Source organism: Erinaceus europaeus, chromosome 13 (genome assembly GCF_950295315.1).
Source record: "Erinaceus europaeus chromosome 13, mEriEur2.1, whole genome shotgun sequence".
In the NCBI taxonomy this organism is placed as follows: domain Eukaryota; kingdom Metazoa; phylum Chordata; class Mammalia; order Eulipotyphla; family Erinaceidae; genus Erinaceus; species Erinaceus europaeus.
The window spans coordinates 47,621,817-47,640,366 of record NC_080174.1 but is presented as its reverse complement, the minus strand read 5'-3'; the positions used below and the strand labels follow the sequence as shown (position 1 = coordinate 47,640,366).

Genomic DNA, 18,550 nt, shown 5'->3' with positions numbered 1-18,550 from the left:
ATTATAACTATGATAAGGTTGGATAAAACTGCTTTCAACAACTTCCAGGGGGTGAAAAAGCTTTGGTTATTTTTAAACTAAAACTTAACAACTCAATAAACTTTTTTTTTGGTAAACTTAAAATAAAATCCCCACCACCACTTTTAAGAATGTCTCCAACTTTTAACAAGCCCATTAACTTTAGAGTTAATTTAAGTTTATTTGAAAGAGAAAACTATTTTATTGTCCACCCAAAAAAAATGACAATTCATCACATTTACTTTGATTAAAAAAGGACTAAACTTTATTGACAAACTGCTGCAGACATTTTGACATAAGTTTAAGCTACCTATTTAGGCAGACTTACACATGTAGCATTTAATCTTCCAAGAACAAAATGGGAGGACGGTACAAATCCAATTAGGACTTTAACGTATGTACAAAGTGGATTTTGATTCCTTTTTCATTCAGCTGCAGTGTCCCTTTTTATATCATGCTAGTGTTGAGACATACTTGACTAGCTACCCCAGAAACAGTTCAATATTGACAACCGTCAACTTGAGAAAATCATCAGCTTTTGGCCCCTATGTCCAAGTGAGTATTTTCATGGAGTGCAGATTCTCAGATGGACAAAATACTTTGTCTTTTTTAAATACTGAAAATTTACTTGTTAGTACTATTACTAAGAAAAAAACCTGTGCACTGTTGAAAAGCCCTGCATCAAATTCAATTCAGGTGGCCAGCCCCTCTCCCCCAATCAGTCTCTTCAAAACTTATTTCCCACTAAGTATCTCTCAACACTGTATGTCTGGGGCTAGATTTCAAAACCCACATAATGAAAAAGTCAGTTTTACAAACCTAATTTTGTTGTTGTCTTTTAAATCAATTAACGTTAAAAATTGCATCAACTATTTAATTCATGAGGATCTTTCATATTAAAACTTAACCTTAAGATTCAACCGCCAGGTGCTTTTAAAGGAAACATTTTTAGAAACATCTGAGCTCACTTTTACATGGTGGCACCTAATGCCGTTAACGTTTGTGATTTTAAATCTTAAACAGCCCTGAATTTTGAAATGTAGCCTAGTTTGGGATTCTGCAACTACAACTTTACGGGATTGCCTCAAATCAAAACTAAGAGAAAGTTAACAAGTCTTAACTTCAGAACCTTTAAGCAAGCAATGCCACTTTTGAAACTAACAGGTCTGTGTTTTTTTTTTTACTCAACTTTTTTTTTATTATAAAAGGTACATTTCTGTTTATATTTAAACAACAAAGAAAAAAAGCATCTACACACTTAAAAAATTAATTCGATATTCCTAAGTCTATTTTAACTCATTTTTAAAATACTACATACAGAAGCCAGAATGCAGAGTTAAGAATGGAGTAAGGTTGGGGAGAAGAAAGGGAGCACGAAGAAAAACACTTAGACAATTACTTGTCTGATGTGGGTAAAGCAACAGGAATCCTGGGAGATACAAGAAATCAGTAACAACTTTGCTCATAACTGATATTTTCCCCTCATGTTTGTTTTTAATAACGTCCATATGGGTGCTCTCTGTATGTCCCCTTCACTGGCCTAGCTGGAGGGGCCTTCAGCGATGGCCTGGTCCCATTCCAGTCGTCTTGGCCTGTGGGAAAAGCAAGAGCAGTTCATAAACTATGTGCCAAAGGTATTCTGGGATGAGCATGGGTAAGTAACCTATTAAGGAACAAAAAACTTTTACCCCCAATGTTTGCCACCTCCCTGCTGCCTTGATTTTCATTCTATTTTGCCTTTCTGAGTCACTCATTCAATTTCCCAGTTTTTTAAAAAGATTTTGTTTATTTATTTACCCTTTTGTTGCCCTTTTTAAAAAATTGTTGTTGTAGTTATTATTGCTATTGTTGGTGGATAGGATAGAGAGAAATGGAGAGAGATGGGGAAGAGAAAAATAGACACCTACAGACCTGTTTCACCACCTGTGAAGGGACTCCCCTGCAGGTGGGGAGCTGGGGGCTCGAACCGGGATCCTTATGCAGGTTCTTGCGCTTTGTGACGTACACTTAACCTGTTGCGCTACTGCCCAATTCCCCAATTTCCCAATTTGTTTTGAACAGGAGGACCCAGAAGGAAAATACTGCAGAAAAAGCCTGGAGTACTCATAAGACAAGAAGCCTTCCACAAGTAACAAATTCTACACTGGATCTAGCCCTCAAGCTGAATAAATTCAATACCTAGTTTGAGATAATGAAGAAATAAATCTCAGTGCATCTACAATGCCCTTTCCTGTTCCCAAATAAATTTAGCAGGAGCCTCCAGGTTAAAGTGTTAATATCTGGAAATCTTCTGGACTGGAATGAATAGCAATTTACTTTTCTCTGTGAAGCACTCTCTGACACTCTGGGAAAGCAAGCATGGGCTACAAACTTCATCTCTACCAGCAAAGCTTGTTGACTTCCTTGGCAGAGTAAAGGGACTATCAATTGTTGTCTATAGCAAATCTTTACTGATTAAGAAAATTCATAATGTCCTTTCTTATACCAATACTTCACAGGAGTCATACAACATGACTGATATCCTAAAAGTAGGTTGCTTCTGTTACAGGGGAAAAAAATGAGTGAGGACCACTTAGTTCCACAGAGCTGATATTTTTATGAAATTTGTTTATAAACTTATTTATACTTTACCTATACCAATTTCTCAAGTTTTTCAGTTCCCTACATTCAAAACATCTCTCTTCATCCTCTATGAATCTAAACTCACATGTTATTTGATTATTAATATTCCTAATATAATAAGTGATATGTCCATCACTTTCCAAGTGACTTTTGGGTACAGTATGACAGTTTACTTTCTAATTCTATTAACAAAGGCAGAAATCAGAACAGGTTAACCATGGCAACATCATACCAAGAGCCCAAAAACAGTCTTCCTCTTTCAATGTAACCTTTACTCTGGCAAAACAGAAATTTATTTCTGTTTTTAAATTTATTTCAGTCAAACATATACTGAGGCCCCATTGTGCTAACTCTCTGATGGAAGAAAATATCCAGCAGCAATCATACCATCCTTTTAAATAGTGGCATATGAGCAGAACAGTGCAGGATTATTGATGGCTAACTATCCAGTACCACTTAACTAGAGTGGGTGAAACAGTTTCATTGAACAAGCAGCTGCTTAGCTACTATATATTGTACTGAGGAATTGAGCTCAGCCTGTTTATTTGTAGAAGGTCCTAAGAAAACTTCCAACTTTTCAGCTAGGTGAAAGGGGAGACTATCAGCTAGTATTCTAAGGTGGACTGTTAACATCAGAGTCTCTCTCTCTCTTTTTGCCTCCAGGGTTATTGCTGGGGCTCAGTGCTGGCACTATGAATCCACTGCTCCTGGAGGCCATTTTTTCCCTTTTGTTGTCCTTATTGTTTTATCATTGTTGTTGTTATTGCTGTTGTTGTTGGATAGTTCAGAGAAATCGAGAGGAGGGGAAGACAGACAGAGGGAGAAAAAGATAGACACCTGCAGACCTGCTTCACCACTCGTGAAGCAACACCCCCCTGCAGGTGGGGAGCCAAGGGTTCAAACTGGGATCCTTATGCCAGCCATTGTGCTTTGCACCATGTGTGCTTGACTCCTGCGCTACTGCCCGGCCCCCTAGTATCTTTGGAATTCCCTTAGGTATATAGATAAAAAAACTCAGATTAAAAAGGCTCCTCTCTATATCGACTGCACTTCCTCTGGGGCCCATTAACACAGGGTTCTAGTGGACAATCCTGAGCTTGTGGCTCCAAGAAAACATCAGAGAAGAGAGTTTAGTTCTACTGCTGTTTCAGTATCTATGGGGATCACGAACTGAGCTAAGCTATATTCAAGCCAGCAGAATTGGGGCCTGGTACTGCCTGAAATTAGTTGTACCCACTCACACTCAGCCCATCCCCCAAATCTCTGATCTCAATTTAATAGGCATTATTTTCATCCCCTACTTGCTCTTACTAGCTATGTGCCATCTAGGTCACTTTCAGCTAGCAATTCCTCTGCACTGAGATTCTTGTGGTTTAAAACCATTTTCATTACTACTACCATTACTATTTTGACCAGAGCTCCACTTAGGTCTGGCTACTCTTGATGCCAGGAATCAACCCTGGGACCCCTCACAGGCCCACTTAAAAAAAAAGGGGGGGGTTGGGTGGTAGCGCAGCGGGTTAAGTGCAGGTGGTACAAAGGACCAGCATATGGATCTGGTTCAAACCTCCAGCTCCCCACCAGCAGGGGAGTTGCTTCACAGGTGGTGAAGCAGGTCTGCCGGGGTCTTTCTTTCTCTTCCCCATCTCTCTCGATTTCTCTCTGTCCTATCCAACAACGATGACATAAAAAACAATAATAACTACAATAAAAAAAGGGCAACAAAAGGGAATAAATAAAAAAGAGGTGAACATAAGAGTCGACTGAGATTAAGCTGTTATCTAGCAATGTGATCTAGTATCAGTAGCCAAGGCCTAACACCATAGCCGAGCAGCCCAAGCCATCTCTTCAAGTGGGTGCTGGGGTGGGGGAATCAACATTACTTTAGGCCTTCATGCAAGCAAGTCCTGTATTCCACCACTGAGCTATCTCCCCAATCAACTTATCTTAACTTTTTTCCTCCTCCAGGGTTCTTGCTGGGGCTCAGTGCCAGCACTACTCCTGGTGGCCATTTTTTTTTTTTTTTTTCTATTTTATTGGATAAGACAGAGAGAAACTGAGAGGGGAGGGGAAGATAGGGAGAGAGAAAGATCGTGAAGCATCCTTGCTGCAGGTGGGGAGTGGGGGCTTGCACCTGGATCTTTACACTTCATACTATGTGCACTTAACTGGATGTACTATTGCCCAGCTTTCTCTTAACTTTCTAAAAGTTTCTCCATAGGTATGACTGTCTGACCCCTCAATAATCTAGGCACTTAACTTGTACATTCTGCAAAACCATAGACATTAAAACATACCATAAGCTTCATAAGAATCTTGAACTTCCCCATGTCCATAGTCATAATATTCCGAGTCCCTAAAAGACAAAGACATAGTATTAGTTATTTTATTAGAATAACTGCTTAAATTTCACCTTTATCCCAACTATTTTCATCATTTCAGTCAGTCTAATATATGGATAATGTAGGAACATGTTCATCTGCACCATAAACAAACATGAAAATAACTACTGTTGCCACTTTAGAATTATGAAATGCTATTATTGTATTTTATTTTATTTATTAGACAGAGAAATCAAGATGGAAAGGGTAGATAAGGAGAAGGCCACGCTTGTAGCATTGCTTCACTGCTTGTGCCCCCTGCAAGTGGGAACCAAGAGGCATTGTAGCATTTATATTCTATTCTACCATGTGTGCCACCACCCAGCCCCTACACTGAAGCCTGAGATCCAATTATTAAAATTTGCAGATGCATGTGTATGCATTCCAGATACTAATAGCAGAGGAAATATCACAAAACAGGTGAGAAACCTTTTATTTAAATCTTTTATTCAAATATTTTTAACACCAACCATGGGGCCTTCAAATTACCAATTTAAAAATTATCACTGGGGGTCGAGCGGTAGCACAGTGGTGTTAAGCGCACGTGGTGCGAAGTGCAAGGACCAGCGTAAGGATCCCAGTTCGAGCCCCCAGTTCCCTACCTGCAAGGGAGTAGCTTCACAGACAATGAAGCAAGTCTGCAGGTGTCTATCTTTCTCTCCCCATCTGTCTTCCCCATCTCTCTCTATTTCTCTGTCCTGTCCAACAACAATATCATCAATGGCAATAATAATAATAACCACAACAATGATACAACAAGGGTAGCAAAAGGGAAGAAGAAGAAAAAAAAAGCCTCCAGGAGCAATGGATTCGCGGTGCAGGCACCAAAACCCATCGATAACCCTGGAGGCAAAAAAAAAAAAAAAAAAAAAAAAAAAAAAACCACTTAAGTGGTCTGGAAGGTACTGTATAAAGTGTTGCACTCTCATGCATGAGGTCTTGAGTTCGATCCCCCGGTAGCACATGTACCAGAGTAGTATCTGGTTCTTTCTCTCTCCTATTCCTCTCATTAAAAAACAAACAAAAGTGGTCCAGGAGATGGCATAGTGGATAAAGTATTGGACTCTCAAGCATGAGGTCCTGAGTTCAATCCCTGGCAGCACATGTACCAGAATGATGTCTGGTTCTTTCTCTTTAATAAATAAAATCTTTAAATAAATAAAACAAAACAAAAAAAAGCTTTGTAGTTATTAGCTTAACAAGTGTAAAATATATACACATATACAGATTTCACAGGCCATATGGGTGGACATTTCCCATGTCTGTCCTAAAAGATGAACTACACTAATCTTTAGATTTTTGCTGCATAAATCAGTTTCTTTGAATTCCCTATGACCCATCCAATAATAAAGCACAAAATAGCACTTTTATTGACTGACTCACCCTTGGCTCTGGCTATAGTAGCCTTCGTAGCCTTCATAACTCTGTTCTGCATATGTATCATCGTATCCCTAGAAAAATAAAATGAAATAGAAAGTCAGAGTCACAGAGAGGGTTATATCCCATGAGATTACAGCAGATTTCTAGATTAAGAACATGAAAATTCCTCCAAAATGTTAACATCCACTTGGGAAAAAAGTCAAAGAGAAAGGGTTATTAAAAAAGAAAAAGAAGAAATGAAAGAAAACAAAAAAAACAAAAACAAACAAACAAAAAAACCCTTTCAAGTGTGGGCAGAAAATAAGAAACTAAAGTGAACCTTGGAAGTACTGGTGGGAGATTCCTTGGTAAAATACTATGCACATATCAAAATCATACTTTAAATAAACAAATAAATATGTCAGCTCCCAATTCTTAAGGGCAGCCTGACATCTAGCGACATCTAGGGTTAAGTACCTCCTATTCAACTTCCTTTGATAACTTTTTTTAGGTATCAGGAAATGACACATTGCTCAAATTTCTTACATATTCTTCATATGTTTCTGGTGCAGGAGGTGGAGGCAAAGGTATTCTCTGGATGCCTGCTGTCCGTGCTCTTGGTGCTGGAGCACCCCTCACAGTAGGTGGAGGTGGCACCCCTCGAGTCACAGTGGCACCTCTGGTGATGGCTCCTCTCACTGGTGTACCACGCACTAAAGCCCCCCGAGGTGGTCCAACTCCACGGCCCCTATAAAGAGAGTTTGTTTATTATTTGCTAGGACAGAGAGAACTTGACAGTGAGATCGGGAGAAAGACACCTACAGAGATACTTACAGCTCTGCTTTAATATTCTGAAGCTTCTGTCTTGCAGCTGAAGACCAGAGGTTTGAACCTGTGTCACTGTACTTTGTAACCTTTCACTAAGGCAGGTATGCCACCACCCAGCCCAAGAATTTATTTAAGTTTAGATTTTTATTTATTTTAATTAATTTATTTTGCCTCCATGGTTATTGCTGGGGCTTGGTGCCTGCACGAATTTACTGCTCCTGGAGGTTATTTTTCCCCTTTTGTTGCCCTGGTTGTTTCATTGTTGTTGTGATTGTTGTCATTGCTGTCGTTGTTGGATAAGACAAAGAGAAGCTAAGAGAGGAAGGGAAGACAGGGGGAGAGAAAGACACCACCTGCAGACCTTTTTCACTGCTTGTGAAGAGATCCCCCTGCAGGTAGGGAGCCAGCGGATGAAACCGGGATCTTTAAGCCAGTCCTTGCACTTTGCGCCATGTGTGCTTCACATGCTACACTACCACCCAATCCCCAAGAATTTATTTTAAACGGGGTTTTTAACAAAGAGGTTGTTACTTTGATGCTGATTTATTTGTAGATTTAAGTGCTAGGTTAAGATTTTACAATGTCTTAAATGTATGAGTGGGTCATAAGCCAGAGCTGAACAATGCTCTTGGTCTGTCTTGCCTTCTGTTATCACTCTCATTAAAATAAATAAATAAAATGTCACTGGGGTAAGCACATATCTAATGAAGTGCAAGGACCCACACAAGGATCCCTGTTCGAACCCCAGCTCCCTACCTGCAGGGAGGTTGCTTCACAACGGATGACAGGTCTGCAGGTATCTATCTCTCCTTTTTCAATTTCTGTCTTATCCAATAAAAGGGGAGGAGAAAAGGCTGGTAGGAGCAGTGGATTCATATTGTTGGCACTGTGCCCCCACAATAACCCTGGAGGCAAAATAATAATAATAATGGTGCAGGAGATAGTATAGTGGTTATGCAAAAAGACTTTCATGTCTGAGGATACAAAGTCCTAGGTTCAATCCCTAACGCCACAATAAAAACCACAGTTGAGGGAGTAGTGCAGTGGGTTAAGCACAGGTAGCGCAAAACACAAGTACCAGTGTAAGGATCCCAGTTTGAGCCCCTGGCTCCCCACCTGCAGGGGAGTCACTTCACAGACAATGAAGCAGGTCTGTAGGTATTTTATCTTTCTCTCCCTCTCTCTGTCTTCCCCTCCTCTCTCCATTTCTCTGTCCTATCCAACAATGACATCAATAACAACAGTAATAACTACAACAATGAAACAAGGGCAACAAAAAGGAATAATTAAAAAAAAAAGTCTAGTTTAAAAAAAAAAGAAAAGAAAAAATGGACACTAGGAGTCATAGATTCCTAGTGCTGGCACTGAACCCCAGAGATAATCCTGGAGGGGGAGAAAAATAAAAAGAAAAAACTGTTCAAAAGCAGAAACAACTAATTATTGCCAAAGTGTCCAAGATACAGAATTCCATTCTTTTAATATATATATATATATATATATATATATATATATATATATATATATATATATATATTATTTATTATGGGTAGAAAGAGAGAGAAATTTAGAGGGATGTGGGAGATAGAGAAGGAAAGAGGAAGAGAGACATCTGAAGCCCTGCTTCACCACTTGTGAAGCTTTCCCCCTGCAGTGAGAACCAGGGACTTGAACCTGGGGCCCTGTGCAGTGTAATGTGTGCACTTAACAAGGTGTGCCACTGCCTGGTCCCTAGAATTCCATTCTTAATACTACACGTAAATTCTGATACTGGCAACTGAAGTGACAACCTCTTTCTAGTTGTCTATTATTTTTACCTAGGGACTGGAGGAGGCGGAGGTGCAGCTCCCCGGCCTCTCACTGGCACTCCACGTCCTCGAGAGGGCTCTGGTACTCCATTCAAGTAGGAGAGCTCTAGAAATTGCTCCTGGCAGATATCATCCATCATGTCCTAAAATGAAAGATAATGAGCAGTAGTATTGTACAACATCATACTCTGCTGAAAGTAATCTAGCCTGTATGATCCGTAGATGGTAAGAATAAATTTGAAAGCTCAGATGAAGTCCCAGGTCACTCATTTTATTAAGTCAAATGGCACTCTACCTGTCACTTATTTGAGGAAAAGTATTGATAGTGGACTCATTATTCAGATGAAGCTCTTTAAGATGAGGCCCCTACTCAGTTCTCCAGATCACAACAATCTACTCCTTTTAGACTATGCTGAGAACAACTTGTAGTTCAGAACTTGACTTTTTTTTTAACCAGAGCACTGTTCAGCTCTGGCTTATGGTGGTGCAGGGGTTTGAACCTAGGGCTTTGGAGCCTCAGGCATGAGAGTCTGTTTACATAACCATTGTGTTATCTACCCTCTGCCCAGACCTGACATTTTTTATATACCCATTTTTCTTTAAATAATTACTGAGAGAGGGGAGGAGGGAGGGAGAGAGACAATTTAAATATCACTCTGTTACAAGTGATACCTAGGGTCAAACTTGGAAGCTTACACTTGACAATCCAATCTTCTAGCAACTGACCTATCTCTATCGCCTGGGCCACCACATCTATCCTTTCCCCCCTTTTAAGACTTCTTTGTTGACTGATGAGAACACCAGAGAGAACCAGAGTATTACTACGGCACATCTAATGCTGGGGAATGAATTTGGGACCTCATGTTTGAAGCCCAACACCACCATCCACTGTACCACCCCCAGAGGTGTCCACCATATCCATCCTTCTTTCTTAAACTTCATTTTATTTAATTTTTTTAGTGTTAGGGTGTGTGTCCCTAACAGAGCACTACTTAGCATTGGTTTATGGTGGTGCTGGGGATTAAATCTGAGATCTCAGAGTCTGAGACATGAGAATTTTTTGCATAACCACTATACTGTCTCCTCAGCCCACCATTCATTCTTACAAATAATGTCCTCTTCCTAAAAATGACAAAAGCTATGATATCACTAAGTCCTATGCACTGGGCACTAAATAATATACTTTGTATAGATATTTCAGCTTAAGAAAATAGTTATGAGTATAAAGCAACCAGTCTAAGACCACAAAGGATATGTACATTTGGACTTTTAAAATTTTTTTTAAATATTTATTTATTTTCCCTTTTGTTGCCCTTGTTTTACTGTTGTAGTTATGATTGTTGTTACTGATGTCATTGTAGTTGGATAGGACAGAGAAATGGAGAGAGGAGGAAAAACAGAGGGGGAGAGAAAGATAGACACCTACAGACCTGCTTCACCACTTGTGAAGCGGCTCCCCTGCAGGTAGGGAGCTGGGGGCTCAAACCGGGATCCATACGCCGATCCTTGTGCTTTGCGCCACATGCGCTTAACCCACTGTGCTACCACCCAACATCTGAATTTTGATTCCTCAGACTATACTGCCTTTATAAAACCACTCTTGTAAGACAATCTAATTATTACCGCTTCTGAAACCCCCGATACCACCCCCTACTCTTTCTTCTTCTCCCAAAGTGCCATGTAATTTCCCCTAGCTAAGCACTTACCACATCATTTTTAAATTGTTTTTCATATTTTTCTCACTAGATTGTGGACTCTTCAGGAACCATTTTTCTAAGTTTAGGCCTTATAAAGCCAGAGACTTAACATATGTTTGGGATGAACAAGAAACCCAAGGATGGGAAAAATTAAATGAGTGTTTGCTTCAGCAGCACATTTACTAAAACTGGAACACAGAGATTAATATGGCCTCCACACAAGGACGACAAATTCTTGAAGCATTCCATATATATATATATATATATATATATATATATGTATGTATAAAAAATTTAAGAAAGGAGGCATTAACAAAACCTTAGGATAGGAGACTTACAACTCCACACAATTCCCACCACCCGATCTCCACATCCCATCCCCTCTCCTGATAGCTTTCCCATTCTCTATCCCTCTGGGAGTATGGACCCAGGGTCGTTGTGGGTCCATATTTATTTTAAGAAAAGAAAAAAGAAAGATGAAGTGATTATTTATCCAAGGTGATGCAGGTAAAGCTACCACCCCCAAATCAGTGCTCTTCCAGAGGCTTTGAACCCGGGTCCTTGCACATGGTAGCATGTGCACTAAGATGAGTACACATGCTAATCTGATCTCCTTAGGCATTAACATAATCTTTCTATTACTGTTCTTTAGGTTTCAGAGTCTGAAAGATACACCCACTGAGTGCAGAGGATATACATGTCATTTTCCTATCATATTCTGAATCCTCATTAGTATCAAAACACGTTAGTTACTTCAACAAAGACCTTGCTTCTCTCTTTTTCTAGTTAAAAATTTGGCCAAAGGGCTGGGTGGTGGCACACCTAGTTGAGTGCACATGTTACAATGCACCCAAGTTCATGTTCCCAGTCTCCACCTGTAGGGGGAAAGCTTTTCGAGTGGTAAAGCAGTGCTGCAGGTGTGTCTTTCTTCTCCTCCCCTCTTGATTTTTGACTCTATCTATCAATAAACAAAGATTAATTTAATAAATAAAAATTTGGCCAAGAGCCATGAAGCTCCAGCAATAAACAAATAAGCTGGGAAATAGCTCACTTAATAAAGTGTGAGGACTCAGGCTGGAGGCCCTGGCACCACACAAACACCTTTACCAGGAGTACTTTCATGGTGCTGCAATTATTTCCCGTCTCTCTTTTCCCGTTTTTACCTGGAACTAAAGGGAATGGGGGGGGGGGAGAGATTATGCTTGGGGCAGTCAAGCTGGGTAGGTGCAATGCTCCAGGAGGAAAAAAAAAGCTACAGGTTCAATCCCAAGATCAGTCATGTCAGAGCTGAGCAGTACACATTGATCTCTCTCTTTCACAATAAGTAAATAATTGGGAAAGCAGAAAAAGAAGGGGGAAATGCTCCTGTACATGCCTTACCTGTATAAAACCCTAGGTCTAATCCCTGATGCTGTATATAAACTAGGAAGACAAAAGCAACAAAAACATTACAGAAATGTCAGAGTAGTGCTTTGGTCTTTTCCTTAGTTAAAAAAAGAACAAGAAGGAGAAAGAAGAAGAAAGAAGAAGGAGAAGAAGCAGCAGCAGCTGCTCATCCTCCAGTTCTCTTCTGCTCACAAAGATAAACCTACTTACTGGTACTAGAAATTTCTTAACTTCCTCCATAGCATGGGCCATAAGAGCATATGCCTCACATGGGGGTCCAAAGACTTCAATGAAGACATGCAGATCCATATTCAAATGGGCATATTTAGGGTCTCCACCTTTGCGCAGTTCTTCCTCCTATGGAATAAAGTAGAAAATCAGCACATTACAAGGACTAAGGAGAATGACGACACCTTGACTAGTAGGCCAAAGGGACAGAAAAAAATAACCACAACATCTAAGGACAATGATAAAGTATAACAAGAATGGATATGGAAAATATATACAACCTGCATTTGATCTGCTGCAAAAAGTTAACTGTTATCATGAATCTTTGGTATATTCTTATTTATTTACTTATCTATCTATTGGGTAGAGATAGAACAGTGTGCCACTTGGTTTTTTTTTATTTTATTTTATAGAATGGATATATATATATACCTGTAGCACTGCTTCACCACTAATGAATCTTTCTCTCTGCAGGCTGGGGCTGGGGGCTTGAATCTAAGCTCTTTAATTGTGTTAAATGGTATGTTGGGGAGCTGAGTGGTAGCGCAGCAGGTTAAGCGCAGGTGGCGTGAAGCACAAGGACCTTTGTAAGGATCCTGGTTTGAGATTCCCGGCTCCCCACCTGCAGGGGAGTCAGCTCACAAGTGATGAAGCAGGTCTGCAGGTGTCTTTCTCTCCCCCTCTTCTATTTGTCTCTGTCCTATCTTAACAGTGATGGCATCAATAACAACAATAACTACAATAATAAAGGCAACAAAAGGAAATAAATATTTTTAAAAAATTAAAAAAAAAAAAACGGGGTCGGGCAGTGGTGCAGCGGGTTGAGCGCACGTGGCGCAAAGCACAGGGACCGGCATAGGGATCCCGGTTCAAGTCCCCAGCTCCCCCACCTGCAGGGGAATCGCTTCAAAGGCGTTGAAGCAGGTCTATAGGTGTCTGTCTTCCCCTCCTCTCTCCATTTCTCTCTGTCCTATCCAACAACGAATGACATCAACAATAACAATAATAACCACAACAAGGCTACAACAAGGGCAACAAAAGGGGGAAAAATGGCCTCCAGGAGCAGTGGATTCATGGTGCATACACTGAGCCCCAGCAATAACCCTGGAGGCAAAAAAAAAAAAAATCCAAAAAAAACAGGTTTTTAACCACCCAGTCCCCCACATGGTATGTTTGTAAGAGCTCTTAAGCTCCTACTGGGGTCAGGTGGTGGTACTCTTGGTAGAGAGCACACATCACCATGTATAAGGGCCTGAATTTAAGTCCCTGGCCTGCACCTACAGAGGGGAAGCTTCAAGAACGGTAGAACAGTGTTGCACGTATCTTTCTCTCTCTCTCACTTCTCTCTCAATTCCTGTTTATGTCTTAGTTTATAAATATAAAGTTTATAAATATAAGTTTATAAATATAAAGACAGATAGCTGTAGACATGATGGTTGGCCTGTGTCTATAGCCTTAGGGGAACTGTGGTGGCTTGCAGTGGGGAGAGGGAGAGGAAGATTCAGAACTCTGTTGGTGGGTATCGTGTGGAACAAACCTCTGTTGACATATAATTTTGAAAATCAATATTAAATCACTAATAAAATAAATAAATAACAAAATATTAAAGAAAGAGTGTGGGCAAGAGCCCTTATTAAAAGGTATATAGAAGTAGCCCAGGAGGTGGCATATTGGATAAAGGGTTGGACTCTCAAGCATGATTCTCTATGTTCAATCATTAGCATCTCAGGTGCTCTGGCGCTCTCCCCTTCCCCCTGGTGGTGGTTCCAGACTCAAACCTGGGTCTTTCTTTGTACATAATATGTACACTGTAGTTGAGTCACCTGCTGGCCCCCAAATACTTTCTTTCTTTTAAAAATTTTTTTTAGTTTTTTTTTAAATTTATTTTCCTTTTTGTTGCCCTTGTTATTTTTCATTATTATAGTAGTTGTTATTGTTGTTAGATAGGACAGAGAGAAATGGAGAGAGGAGGGGAAGACAGAAGCGGGAAAGAAAGACAGACACCTGCAGGCCTGTTTCACCTGCAGGTGGAGCTGGGGGCTCGAACCAGGATCCTTTCATCAGTCCTTGTGCTTTGCACCATGTGCGCTTAACCCACTGTGCTACTGCCCGACTCCCTCTAATTTTTAAAAATATTTATTTTCCCTTTTGTTGCCCTTGTTTTTTTGTTGTTGTAGTTATTACTGTTGTTATTGATCTCGTCGTTGTTAGATAGGACAGAGAGAAATGGAGAGAGATGGGGAAGACAGAAAGGGGAAGAGAAAGACAACTGCAGACCTACTTCACCGCCTGTGAACTGACTCCCCTGCAGGTGGGGAGCCAGGGGCTCCAACCAGGATCCTTCCTCTGGTCCTTGCACTTTGTGCCACCTGCACTTAACCCACTGCGCTACCGCCCCCCCCCCCCCCAACACTTTTTTTAACCAGAACACTGTTCAGTTCTGGCATATAGTGGTATGGGGGATTGAACCTGGGCCTCAGAGCCTCAGGCACGATTTTTTTTTTTTATGCATAACCCCCCACCCTACTTTCTAGAGTGGCACTGAGGAATGAACCCATGCCCTTGCACAAGTATGATAGCACTGAATGGCTTCCCAGGAACATTTTTTTCTCTTTCTTTCTTTCTTTCTTTCTTTCTTTCTTTCTTTCTTTCTTTCTTTCTTTCTTTCTTTCTTTCTAAGGGGGAGAGAGAGACTAAGTAGGAGGAGAAATGGGAAGACAGATATACACAAAGAAGAAAGGGAGAGACAGAGAAAAGAGATCCAATAGTACCCCTTCACTATTCACAGATCTCTCTTGGTACAATCCATGGTAGTAACAAGGCTCAAACCTAGGGTCTCAAGCACAGCAAGGTTTATAATCTGTCTTGTGAGCTACTTCCCATCCCAGGAGTCTCAAGTGCTCAATACTAATATAAGGTTTTGTTTTGTTTGTTGGCCTCCAAGGTTATTGCTGGGGTTTGGTGCCTGCACCACGAGTTCACTGCTCCTGGAAGCCATCCCCCCCACTTTTGTTGCCCTTGCTGTTGTCCTTATTATTGTCATGTTATTGTTGTCATTGCTGTTGTTGGGACAGGACAGAGAGAAATTGAGAGAGAGGAGAGGAAGTGAGGGGGGAAGAGAAAGATGCCTACAGACCTGCTTTACCACTTGTGAAGTGACCCTGCTGCAGGTGGGAAGCTGGGGGCTCAAACTGGGATCCTTAAGCAGGCCCTTGTGCTTCGCACTATGTACACTCAACCTGCTGCACTATCACCCAGCCCCCAAGGTTTTTTTTTTTTTTTTTTTTTTAAATCAGGGTACTACTAAGCTCTGGCTTATGGCGGTGGTGGGGATTGAACCTGACTATATGAAGCTTCAAACGTAACCACTATGCTATTTCCCACACCCAAATAAGGCATCTGTATTGGATCCAGGGTTATTGGAAGGCATTAAGGTATCACCTCTCCTCACTAATGTCTCCTTACCTTGGCTTTATCTCTCATTGAGCCCTTTCCCAGTACAGATATCTTTGCACCGGTTTCTTCTTGCAGTCTTTTAATCGTATTCCCTTGTGGTCCAAGGATCTTTCCCACAAAATTGAACTGTAGAAAATAAAGAGATTTCTAAATATGCATTTCCCCACAATATAGTTCCAAGTATGATCTTATCTAGTTGTCAACCATTTTGTAAAATAGATGAGGTGTATAGAGGATATACTGATAGTGATTAGCTTAAGGTGGTCTGGGAAGTGGTGTGACAGATCAAGCATTAGACTCTCAAGCATAAGGTCCTGAGTTCAGTCTCTGGCAACACATGCACCAGAGTGATGTCTAGTTCTCTCTCCTCTCTTACTTTTCTCATAAATAAATAAACAAATAAAAATCTCTTAAAAAAAAAAAAAAAAGGGCAGCTCCTAGATTTCACTTTAGGTTTCCTGACGTAGTGTGGTGCCTTATTTATTTATTATTATTTTTTATGTTTTTTTTTTTTACCTTTTTTTATTGGGGAATTAATGTTTTACATTCAACAAGTGTGGTGCTTTTTTATTATATGATATTGCAATCTTTAAACTACTTATAACTAATTACTTTTGGGGGAGGAGGGAGGAAATGGAGAAGAAAAAGAAAGTGTTTATGTATTTGCTTGCCTCCAGGGTTATCACTGGGGCTCAGGGCCAGGACTATGAATCCACTGCTCCTAGAAGCCATTTTTTTCCCATTTTTAATTCATAGAACATAGAGAAACTGAGAGGGGCGGGGGAGATAAAGAAGGACAAAATCACCTGTAGACCTGCTTCACTGTTCATGAAGCGTCCCCCCTGCAGGTAGGGAGCCAGGGATTCGAACCAGGATCTTTGCACTTTGTACTATGTGCATTTAATGTGTGCACCACTACCTGGCCCCCTTAAAAGATAGCATTTATTTAGAAGTAAAAATAAAGGGGTTAGGAGGATGGCCTAGATTGTAGAGCACATGTTTTGCATGCATGAAGGTTTGCTCTCTGGTGCCAGATACAACAAAGTGGTGCTCTGGCTGTCTTACATTAAAATAAACAGAACTTTGAGTAATAAATTAACATCATCCAGTAAGGGTTGGTGCCAATGTCCCTTTACTTAAGAGTTCAGGTGGTCTTTTGACAGAAAGTTGTTACTTCAGCGTTTGGTTTGGTTTTGTTTGAATTTGGAGTCAAACAAATTTGGGAACTCTTTTTATTTATTTATTAATGAGAAGGATAAGAAGAGAAAGAATCAACATCACTCTGGTACATGTATGTGCTGCTGGGGATTGAACCTGGGACCTCATGCTTGAGGGTCCAATGCTTTAGCCACTGAGCCACCTCCTTGACCACTTGATAAAAGAAATTTTCTTCTGACCATACTTATGTTACTAGTTACAGACTGTGATGTTCTAACTACTTGAAATAGGTACTGCAAGTGTGGAAGAGAATAGCAACAGGCTGAAGCTTTTTTGAAAAGAATAGTCTTTTTTATTGTCTGTATCTTATTGGATAAATAGCCAGAAATTGAGAAAGGAGGTGGAAATAGAAAGGGAGAGAAAAGAGACCCCTGTAGCCCTGTTTCACTGTTTGTAAAGCTTTCCCTCTGCAGGTGGGGACTGGAGGCTTGAACCTGAGTCCTTGTGCACTGTAACATGTGCGCTCAACCAGGTACTTAAACTTTTGATGCATAACCATCAAGTCTTTAAAATAGTCCATCACTCTCATACTTACAAAAAAAAGTGAGGTATTCTGCTTACCTTGGGATACTGTTTGACAGGTATCAGGACCCGCTCCTTCAGCTTCATATTCTTGTGAGAAAATAAATCTAAATAATTTTCCTCATCATCCTTTTTGGAATCCCCTTTCTGAATCTTCTCAATTTCTAAATAGTACAAACAGAAAAACAAATAATTTTTAGAAATATAATTTTAGTACAGGTAGGGAAAAATAAAATTTTAAGTCTTCCTAAAGTAGTAACATAAATTACAGTATAAAGGGGGCTGGGTGGTGGTACACCTGCTTAAGTGCACTGCTTAAGTGCAAGGACCTGGGTTTGAGGCCCTGGTCCCCACCTGCAGGAGGAAAGCTTAGTCAGTGGTGAAGCAGTGAAGGTGTCTCTCCTTTTTTTTTTTTTTTTAAATCTTTATTTATTGGATAAATACAGCCAGAAACTGAGAGGCAAGGGGGAGTTGTAGAGAGAGAGGGACAGAGATACACCTGCAGACCTGCTTCACCACTTGTGAAGCTCTTCCCCAGCAGGTGGGGACTGGAGGCTTGAACTCAGGTCCTTGCGCACTGTAACGTGTTTGCTCAACCAAGTGTGCCACCACCCGGCCCCTCTTCTCCTTCTCTATCACTCCTTTTCTTCTCAATTTCTGGCTCTCTCTATTCAATAAATAAAGATAATAATTTTTAAAAAATCAGTGTAAATAGACAATTTAAATGATTACGCTTATTTCAGATAGAAACTGACTAAAAACACCCAAGTTATATAAAGCTGACCATGAAATTCAAAACCTTCTTTTCTGGGGTTGATCTTTTCTTTCCCCCAAAAATCTATTATATTTCATTAGTGAGAGGAAGAGATGGGGTGATCCGGGAAGTGGCACAGTGTATAAGGCATTGGGCTCTCAAGCATGAGGTCCTGAGTACAGACCTTGGTAGTACACGTACCACAATGATGTCTGGTTCTATCTTTCTCATCAATAAATAAAATCTTAAAAAAAAAAAAAAAAGAAGGGGTGGAAG

General features: G+C 40.4%; 1 protein-coding gene across 1 annotated transcript in view; it reads right to left on the bottom strand.

Moving 5' to 3' along the window:
- Window positions 1–255: 255 nt before the first annotated feature.
- The window catches only part of KHDRBS1 (KH RNA binding domain containing, signal transduction associated 1), a 39,735-nt gene continuing 21,440 nt past the window's right edge, over window positions 256–18,550 (bottom strand). The window contains exons 2-9 of the mRNA XM_007534176.2: window positions 17,560–17,684; window positions 15,790–15,906; window positions 12,307–12,453; window positions 9,023–9,156; window positions 6,927–7,128; window positions 6,405–6,472; window positions 4,938–4,996; window positions 256–1,610 (exon numbers count right to left, since the gene is read on the bottom strand). Of these exons, the coding sequence (XP_007534238.1) occupies window positions 1,513–1,610; window positions 4,938–4,996; window positions 6,405–6,472; window positions 6,927–7,128; window positions 9,023–9,156; window positions 12,307–12,453; window positions 15,790–15,906; window positions 17,560–17,684 (950 nt within the window). The 3' untranslated portion in view covers window positions 256–1,512. The remainder of the gene's footprint in view (window positions 1,611–4,937; window positions 4,997–6,404; window positions 6,473–6,926; window positions 7,129–9,022; window positions 9,157–12,306; window positions 12,454–15,789; window positions 15,907–17,559; window positions 17,685–18,550) is intronic.